Genomic DNA, 10,460 nt, shown 5'->3' with positions numbered 1-10,460 from the left:
AACACTGCCACATTCCCCTTTAGCCTGGATTATACCCTTTTAATATTTGAGCTCAAGTATACTTTTTTCTGTGAGCTATTTTTGAAAGCAACGAAAAACACAACTAATACAAACGCCAACTATTCTCTATCTGTGGGTCCCTCCCTGGCTGTCCTACAGAAGTGGAGAAGAGGGTCTTGAGACTCGAAATTCTGTTGTCTCCCTGTACAGTTTCTGGTCTCTGAGAAGCCCCTCCTTCTCTCATCAAGGAAGGACTCACCCTTCTCAGCAAGGAAGGACAATGGTCTCTCACAGCTGGTCCTGTCAAGCATTTTTTCACTCCATTAGTTTGAAGCATACAGGAGACTGTCATTTGAAAGGGGAGGGGTATTTGTGTTTTTCTGTGTCCTATTTATGTCCTCCTGTAGCGAAAATGCATTTTATAAGTCGGTAAAACTGCCTAAGGGTAAAGATGAGTTGTGTTTCATCCTCACTTGCAGCCTTGCCCTGGGATAAATGTTTCAGTACCTTTCAGGGTCTCCCTAGGAAGACAAGAAACCCTCATAACGTGGAGAGTGACCTTGTGTAGTAGAGACAAACAAGGCTGATTTTTGACCCCTGTCTTCTCCTGAGGAGCTGTGGGTGCCTGGGTAGTGTTTGTGAGCACAATGTCTAAAGCCCTTTTAAAGGCTCCACAGATTCTTTGTGTATGCGTCCCTCCCCCATAATCTCTGCTCAAGACTTCTCAGCTATGAAGTCTGCAGAGACTACAAGGGGAGAGGCCTGCAAGACGCTCCTTCTGGATATGTGGAAGTATGTGGGTCAGAGATGCCAGCTGTGAAAAAGAAACAGTTGTGAGTGAGACTGCTTTGCAACAAAGATGGGAGCAAGTATCTTTGCCTCAGAGGGGAACGTGATGTCCTTGGAAAACTCAGAAATACACTTGCTCTCCCCTCCAAGATATCCCACCCCCATCACCAAGACATCGTCCCCAGCACATCTTAAGTTAATGTCAGTACTAACTATGAATAAAACATAACGAAGCCTAAACATTGGAAAGCATGCAGGCCTTTATTTCAACCGCACTGAACAAGATTCTCAGGAGGGCAAGGGCCTGGGCAGCAGAAGGCCATGGCCCCGAGTCTCAGACCCTAGAGTACTCAGCCTCAGATTGTCCGGTATCCTCTCTTGAGAAGGAATCAGAGGACAAGTGGATCCTCAGAAGCCCTGTGGGAATGGATTGGAGGGCTGGGGTGTTCTCTAGGGGAGAGGGAGGGAGTGATTGCAGCTTGAGTGGTGAGAGGCAGGCTGGCTCAGAGCCCTCACCTGAAGGATTGGACACACGTGCCAGGGCTCTCTTGAACTGACCCTTCCAGGGCCTTCTCGGAGGAGCAGCCTTCCTGGTTCCTCTTGGGCCATTGGATGAATTCTCCATATTGTGAGCAAAGACAATACCTTCATGGAAGTATTATTGTGGGTTTCTCACAGTCTGAAGAAGAGAGTTGAGACCTCATGTTTGCGGTTCCCCATGACTGCTGTCAGTTACCCCATGTGGGCACTGTGATATGTATCTGCACTACTGATTGAGGTGATGAGGATGGAGAAGTTGGGAGCCCTTGCCTGACCAAACCCCAGTACCCCTAGAGGATGTTCCAGAGCATGTGAATGTGAAACTCACCTGCTCAGGAGGTGGGAAGAAGGGAAAGAATATCATCTTCCTAGAGAGTGACACCCCACTCAGGACATTTATCCACAGTTCTGCTGTGGTACCCACTGTGCTGGCTGTGGAACTGAGACCTGTCCCCTGCATAGCCCTAATCCCTGCCCCTCCATGGCCCTAAGCCCTATTGCTCCTGCCCATGGTCCCTCCCTGCTTCAGTTCAGTACATTGTGCTCAACCAGTAGATACATTTCTGCTGCATGGCCTGAGTCCTACATCCCTCCCCCAGAACATTCTGTTCTTTCCTCTGCATTTCACCTTCACTCTGGCCAGCTCAGCAGCCTGAATGAAGTTCTGCACGCTGAACTGAAAATGCAGAGGTCTTCGGGTACACGGTGAGTTCCCCGTTTGTGGGGTCTCCATGGACAAAAGTGCTCACGAGGGCTGTCTGTGGTCCTCCCATTTAGTTAGGACTGTGAGTTTTCTCATGGTGCTCTCTAGGTGCACAGTCCAAACCGTTCATAAAATTCCAGAAAAATGTCTGGGCATGGCACTCTGAGGCCTGAAGGCCTGGACCCTACTTCTTCTCTCTGAGACGTTTGCTCTGTGCAGGTAACCTGCATATCTGAGCGTTGCTTTCTGGTGAATGATGGAATGTATTTGGGGACCTGGAGAGTGTGTACAATGTTCAGAATAGTCGTCAGGTCGTAGGGTTTAAAGTTTAGCAGTTTACTCTTAGAATCGTCATTCAGTTTGGGTTATGTCTTGCAATCTGTTTGAGCCATCGATTTTGTTTGCTTTTTCCCCCTTCAGGGCATCCATTTTTCTGTGCCATTCCCTAATAGAATTACTGTGGAGCCTTTGTAGTGCTGACTGTGGCCTGCCTCTGATCTCACTGGTGTGTGTGTTCTGTCCTAAATTGACTCCATGCTGTGGTGCTTACCTCCGTGTTGGAGCATGATAGTGAAATTCTGGGGTTCAGGCATTCTCCATCTTTGTCCCTTCCAAATGTCGTTGGCCCTTTTGTGTTTTAAGCACTGCTATAGAACTTTGAGTGATAACTTTTCCTTTTCTTGATGATTACAGAGATTGGAAGTCTTTTGAGTGCTGTGAACAGTGAGCATAGCATACTTTATTTTACTTTCTCTTAGCAAAATTTTAATAGTTTTCCCTAAATAAATGTTCCTGTGCTTATGTCAATATTCTTAATAGATATTTTGTTTATTTTAATGTTCTTGTAGATGTCGTAGGTTTTAAAGTTTAGCAGTTTACTCTTAGAATCGTGATTCAGTTTGGGTTATGTCTTGCAATCTGTTTGAGCCATCGATTTTGTTTGCTTTTTCCCCCTTCAGGGCATCCATTTTTCTGTGCCATTCCCTAATACAATTACTGTCTCCAAATTTTGGGTCTCCAAATTGTAGAAACAATGTCCTTAATTATTTCTAATATATTGGATTTTAGGGAGATTTTACATACTAAATTTTCTATTCAAATCCTTTGTACAGAATTTCTAACATTTAGAGATGATTTTTATCTGGAATATGTAGTGATGTGGCAAGAAGGCCTGCTTTTTGTCCTTTTCGGCTCCTGCACTGCTAGCTTAGCCCCGGAAATAATAACAAAGAAACCATCTTCATTTAAACACTGCCTGGCCCAATAGTTCAAGCCTCTTATTGGCTAATTCTCACATCTTGATTAACCCATTTCTAATAAATCTGTGTAATACCATGTGGTGATGGCTTACTGAGAAGATTCTAACCTGTCTATCTTGGGCCAGAGCTTCATGGCGTCTGCCTGACTCTGCTTTCTTCCCAGCATCCTGCTCTGTCTACTTTGAATACCTAATTTTCTTTCCTAACAAAGCCGAGGCAGTTTCTTTATTTAACCAATGAAATCAACACAAAGCAGAAGACACTCCTGCATCAGGAATATTGAGTATTTCTATTATCAAATATGTCACTTTTATTTTTTTCCTCACTTTTTTATGAAAGATTTCCATCTCCTCCCCTCCCCCTTCCCTCCCCGCCCTAGCATACATACCCCCACTCCACCCCTCTCCAAAGACAAAGAGCCATCAGGGTTCCCTTCACTATGTTAAGTCCAAGGTCCTCCCAGCTACCCCTAAGTCCAGGAAGGTGAGCAACCAAACTAACAAGGCTCACAGTGAGCCCATCCATGCTGTAGAGTTCATGTTCATTGCCATTGTTCTTCGTTTCTCAGTCCTCCTCCACCATCAGCCACATTCAGAGAGTCCGGTTTGGTCCCCTGTTCCATCAGTCCCATTCCAACTAGACTTGGTGGTCTCCCGTTAGATCTGTCCCACCGTCTCAATGGGTAAACGCACTCCTCACGGTCCTGGCTTCCTTCCTCATGATCTCCCTCCTTTTGCTCCTCATCAGGACCTTGAGAGCTCAGTCTGGTGCTCCTATGTGGGACTCTGTCATTTTCTCCATCCAATGCCAGGTGAAGGTTCTATGGTGATATGCAAGATATTCATGAGTATGGCAATAGGATCTGGACATTTCTGGCACCCTCTCCTCAGCTGCCCAAGGAACTAGCTGGGGGCGTCTTCCTGGACACCTGGGAACCCCTCTAGAGTCAAGTCTCTGCCAACCCTAGAATGGCTCCCTTAACTAAGATATATAATTCCTTGTTTCCATATCCACCTTTTAAAGGAAGATAATCCAGAGGTGTTTTTTGTTTAATGGAATGAAATAAACTAAACAGTTCATAATTGGACAAAATGCAGAAAACATTGACTGTAGAGTGTCCAGCCGTAAATGAGATATCTGTATCATATGATCCCCTTTCCCTCTACACCTCTCCACTCTGCTCTACGCCACCCCTACTTCACCAAGATTCAGGGAACTTTGTAAAGAGAAGGCAAGGATAGTATGAGACTCAAAGTCAGGGAAAACAAGGACTAACAGTGTCTTCTGCTTATCACAGAATCACTTACTTTTGAACTTATAGCACATAAGCTGTAGACCATCAAGTCAGTCAATAATCTAGCATGGTTGGGAGAGGGGGTCATGAGTCTGCACACCTCCTTGAAAAGTTATGGACAGTTGGTAGATTTGGGGGTTAGGGAGAATTGACTTTCTCTTAAAGTGTGGCCTTAGTCAGTCATGCTCCTGTGGTTGGCCCCACACTCAGGATCACAAATTTGTCTTGGTGGATTATTAAAGAAAAACAAAGAGGACACTGAGATTGGAGGGGTGGAAAGGTAGATGGCAAACGTAGGAAGAGTTAAGGGAGGAATGGGGTCTGAATATTTTAAAAACCCATTGTATTGATGTCTCACAAGATTGATAAAAATATCATACAAAAAAGAGGACATGGCTGGGATGGGTCTGAGAGGAACTGGGGGAGGAGTCAGGTAGAATATTATCAAAATACATTGCTTGCATATATAAAATTCTCAAAGAATTAATAAAATATACTAAAATATATAACCAAATGGCATTCTTTTACTTCCTCCCTTTCAATCTGTATGCCTTTTTATTTATTTTGAGTTCTTTTGTTGTTGTTGTTTCTATGTGGCGGCTATGGCTTAAAGTTTAATGTATGCATATGGTTTAATTTGTATAGAGAGACATTAGAGCTCATTTTTGACTTTTTGGATGGAATATTCTGTCTTTTCAATATCACATGTTTTTTCATACATACAATCTAATTATGTATACATATATATAGACATACATACATCAAAGCCGAAGAGACAACATCTAGGGAAAGAAAAGAAACTAAAGTGTGGTGGAAACAAGAGAGTAATGAAGGAAAATAAAGATGAATATATTTTTCTCATGTATAGAATCTTCATTCACTTGTATGTGTATACATGTATGTGTGTGTGTGTGTGTGTGCATGTGCATGTATATAATATGAAAGTAAAGAGGAACTTTTTGGGGGTAAGAAGAGGACTGGGTAGAAGATGAGCACTTAAGTGCAATGGAGGGATATATGAGTAAAGCACTGTGCTAACCATGTGAAAATGTCATGAATCATCCATCATTTTGAATGCTAAATAAAAATTATAAGATAATAATACTATCAAAGTTAATGAAAAAGAATTATTTACCTTTTCACCAATAAGTATATTTCTTGCAATGAATTTTTTTGGTAGATGCATTTTATTGGATTGAGGATATGTACTTGTGCTCCTACAATGTCAACTTTTTAATCTGATATTTATCATGAGTGGGCTTTTATGTTATTAAATATCTTTTCTGTTACACATCTTGGTAACTGCTGTCCTTTTATTTTATCCCACTAATACAGTAAAATTCATTGGTGGGTCTTTTTGAGACAAGGTCTCACTCTAGGCCAAGCTATCCTGGAATTCATTGTGTAGCCTAGGCTGACCTCAAATCTGTTGGAATCCCATTGTTGGAATCCTTCTGAATGCTGGGATGTATTCATATGCCACTAGACCAAGCTTTAGTATTGGTATTTAAATGAAAGTTGTCTTGCATTTCTAGGGTAAGCTATGTTTGATGTTGGGTGTTTTTCATACATCCTTGAAATAAAACTGCTAAAAGTTCATGAGAGAGGTTTGCATCTATGTTCATGAGGAATACTGGTCAGTAATACTACCTATGGCATCTTTTATTCATAGAAGTAATGTTGAACACATTAAATAAATAGGGAAGTTCTTTCTTTTACTTTCTAAAAAAGCTCTTGTCAGATTGCTTTGGCATTTTGTTCATTGAACACAATTAAATAAATACCAGTGATGATTGAGGCATGTGTTGAATCAATGAATAAAGTATGGCATTTCAGTGAGGCAAGTCACAGGGACTGGGGAAACTTGATAGATTCAACTTAGTCCCAACACAGCAGTAGATTGCTTGTCCAAATAAGGGGATAAAAGCATTGTTGCCTCTTCAAGTCTTAGGACTGCCAAAATCGTGCCTTCTTTACCTATGTATAGTGTCTGGGAGACCTCTTCTATATTTAACTAATATTAGGTCTACAAATCCCCCTGTTTTAGGGAACTACACAAGGCCTTGTCTGTTGTGAGTGCCTTCAAGAAGAGACAGGTAAAGAGACGCCTAGTTCGGAGACAGAGAAGGATGATGATGGCGGCTGCCCCTAATGCACACATGCATGTCAAGAATTTGACTATGGAAGAAGGAGTTTGCAGTAAGTGTCTTTCACTAGATAGGGTCCCTGAACTTGGGGAGGAAGCATGAGTATTTTTGTCACCAGTCCCATCACTGACTTGCCATGTAACCTTCAGCAAGAACTCTCTGATGTGTAAAAAAAATCATTGTCAGGTGCCAAAGTGTTTACAGGAAGGAATGATTTGGCAAGGCATTAGGGAAGAGAAAAGATCAGTAATGACATGAGATTTTAGTATAGGTGTGGAGTATTATAGAAAGGGGATGGTAGGGGAGGAAGTCTCAACCCAAATGTGACTATTATTTTATAGCTGGAAAGGACACTATGCATCAGCTTCAGGTCAAGGTTGATGCAGCAACCCAGGAGGTAAGAAGAGTCTGTTGCCCAAGGGGAATTTTCCCATCAGTCATTGCCCAGACCCTTTCTACTATATCCCGAAGACAGTTTCCATTTCTAACCCTATGACCTACTCCTCTTGTGGCACTGGAAAAATCACTTCTGTCTGGACCTCAGTGTTCTCAAATCAGAGTAAAAGGTAAGATTGGATGGTCTTCAAGGTTCCCACAGCTTGGAATTCTGTGTTCTTATTTTCATCCAAAACTATTCTCATTCTTTATCTTTCCATGAACAACTGGGTGTCTGATCCTTATCTTTGGTCTCTGCCTCTTCAGGAGAGCTCTGGGGGGCCTGTGCTGCTGAGTCAGCCCCCAGAACTAACATCTATGCCATATACTCCAGAGACCACAGGGCAACAACTGGTGGTTTCCCTTTCAGGGGAGCTCCATGGGCTCTCTACCATGCCGAGCATGTAAGTAAGACAAGGACATGTACTGTGTTTGGGGATTTCCAGCCTTGTGTTTAGTGCCATGGGTGATAGCAGCAGGAGGATGACAATAGGAAGAAGGAGGTAAATGAGTAGGGGAAGGAGAAATCAGCAAGGTCAGAACACTTTCAGCTTTGGCACTTTCTATCCAAGAGGATCTGCACAAGTAGTTTTCCAAGTTCCCATTTCCAAGCAAGCATGCTGGTGGACACAGTCTATATCTATACCATTGAAAAGAGAACTAACACAAGGTCTACCACAGAGTAGGTCTTCAAAGGTTTGAGAATGTTATTACTTTTTGACAGATAGAGAAGGAAGGTCCTGGTGAAATCTGGAAGTTTGTAAGGAGATTTTACAGGGCCTTAGGTGTCTGTCCAAAGGACAGTGAACCTGAATTATCTTTCATGGCCAGAGGAACTGGGTAAAGTGGAGGCAAAATGCAGCCACTTCAAAGGGATGGTACTGACATTGCTTTTAGCTGCTTTCAGACTAAAACATAGACACTATGATTCATCATCATCATTTTTACTCTAGCTCTGGGAGGAAAAGCCAGTATAAACCATTATCTCAGGGATGCAGCTAAATGGGATGCTGAAAATGAGTAGGCCAATAGAAAAAGCTTGCCCAAAGCACAAGATTAAATATCTATGCAATCATTTGGATTCCCAAATCACAGTACTGCAGATTCCTGCTACTCTGTCTACTGGTAGGATATTTCTATGAGAACTTTTCTTTGGGGTGTGTGTGGTTGAGATACGATTTCTCAGTAGCTTTTCGAAACTGTCATAGAACTAGCTCTTGCAGACTAGGCTGGCCTTGAACTCACCGAGATCCACCTGCCTCTGCCTCCCAAGTCCTGGGATTAAAGATGTGTGCCACCACTACCAGGCTTCATCAGAACTTTTAATACCTTGGCCGTTCCTCTTCTTACAGGTGCCCAAGCCTGATGATTCAGCCCTGTGCCACTATTGACCCTATGCTACTGCACTCACAGGTCCTGGCAAAGACACGGGATTCAGAACAATGGGAAGAAATAAGTTTAGGAGATGTGAACACAAGTAGACTGGGCAGAGTGGGGGGCATCTAGGAAGCAGGTACTAGAGGGTTACTAATCATAGAAGAGGACACACATTTTCCTAGTCTTCATTTTCTCACCCTTTCTTCTGCAGGGCCCCAGTGCCTCCAACCAGGCTTCAGTTTCTGCTACCTTGGAGTGGCAGGAGATTCTGGAGGCTGCTGAAGCTCTGATGGCTCTGAAAAATTCTTCACAGACACGTCACCAGCCCTGTGGTGTACCAGGTATATGGGGATATTTGGCAGAGAGGAAGCTGTGAGATGAGCTATTGGTAGTTATCTAGAAACCCAGAGTTGGTGTTTTTAACTACCTTGGAGCCAAGCACTCGAGTTCCTAAGGCTGACTTGAGCAATGGTGCCTAGGGGTTACTCAGTGAATCTTCAGGTCACTAAATGTTTTACTCTATAAAAATTGCCCAGTACCCTGACATCAAGAAACAGGTAGACTGAGGTCCCTGAGATAGCAAAATCTTACTTCAGGGGAGGCAGTATATCAAGTAGAAGGAATAATGCTGGGTATAATGGTTCCCAATGCATGGTTGTGTCTCAGTCCACTGTAGACTGAGAAGAACCAGTAGAACATGCACAGAGGATAAGCGTCTGGCATGGAACAAGATCATGATGGACACTTGAAGGCATTTTCCATGTAGATACAGAGCTTGAACAACCTTATCAGGTTGAATTTTTGCCAGTGAATTTCAGTGGTCAACCCGAACAGGAAGGGTTTCCTGAGATCAGAGGACTATTACATGGTTGGGTGGGCTGAGGTGGAGTCTGGGCACTACTGAGACGAAGACACCAATGGATATTGGCTTGTGGGTGGGAAGCCATTCTGGGTGGACATGCTGGAACAAAAGGCAATTAATGAAACTAGAGAGATTGTCACTGAGGTCTACCAGAGTGGGTGATGTAGGCTAGGCCAGCAAATCTGTGGGTTGAGGAGATAGAGAATTTCTTCAGTGAGGATCATATCTAGAAATCCCAGTTTGACCATAAGGGATTACTGGTTGTACCTAAGGGATGGTAGAGCAAATACCAGAGATAAGGAGGTCTGATGGGGATTGGTATATTCCTGGTCTCTCTGAAAAATCTGAGATTGTTTGAGACACAGCAAAGGTGAAGAGAGAGCTCAGGAGAGTATCATGTATGTGATCTGACTCTGGTCTTTGTTTTCTGTCTTCAGGTCCTGCTGGAGAGAGGGGACTGCAGCTGACCAGCCCCACAATGCCACCTCGGCCTGCTAGCTCTGGTTCACTGCCTTCTGGACATCTGTATTGCATGTCCCTCTTGACCTAAGAACCCAAACTGTGAGGCCTTGCTAGAGCAGTGCCTGTTTGATTCCTGTTTCTGAACTTGCAAAATTGCTCCTGCCCAAAGTGCTTAATATGTTTTTTAAGCATTCAGATATTTTATAAGCTTTCAGATCCTTTTTATGATGTAGGGCAATTAATTGGCTTTCCTATATTCTTTATCCCCATCCTTTATTTCTTTGGAAGCTGGGGGCTTTTTATGTGTCTTATAGAATGCTTTGTGCAATCTAATATAATCAATCAATCTATCAGTGGGGTTCTGAGTGGTATCAAATGCCAGTGTTTTCCTTTGTGTGCAATTGCACACTTATCTGTGTACTACTGTACTTACATATGTATGTGGAAACATGAGGATTTTTCACATTGCATCTAGATTTGTGTGTTACCAAAAATAAATAATTTTATGAGGCACTAAGAAGTATGGGTTGTTTGTTAAGCGGTGTATGACAAATATCAAGGGAGACTACATAAATTGTTATCTAGAAATTTA

At 42.9% G+C, this 10,460-nt stretch overlaps 1 protein-coding gene across 1 annotated transcript; it reads left to right on the top strand.

The window, feature by feature from the left end:
- Positions 1 to 2,011: 2,011 nt before the first annotated feature.
- LOC119805425 (doublesex- and mab-3-related transcription factor C1-like) lies at positions 2,012 to 9,956 on the top strand. The gene is made up of 7 exons (XM_038317382.1): positions 2,012 to 2,034; positions 6,633 to 6,784; positions 7,074 to 7,129; positions 7,435 to 7,571; positions 8,520 to 8,580; positions 8,756 to 8,885; positions 9,844 to 9,956. Exons 1-7 carry the CDS (start codon positions 2,012 to 2,014, stop codon positions 9,954 to 9,956), a joined length of 672 nt encoding a protein of 223 aa, XP_038173310.1.
- Positions 9,957 to 10,460: the final 504 nt, after the last annotated feature.

This window comes from Arvicola amphibius, chromosome X, assembly GCF_903992535.2.
Source record: "Arvicola amphibius chromosome X, mArvAmp1.2, whole genome shotgun sequence".
Lineage (NCBI taxonomy): Eukaryota > Metazoa > Chordata > Mammalia > Rodentia > Cricetidae > Arvicola > Arvicola amphibius.
Note: the sequence above shows the minus strand (reverse complement) of the source record. Positions and strands in the feature narration are given on the sequence as shown.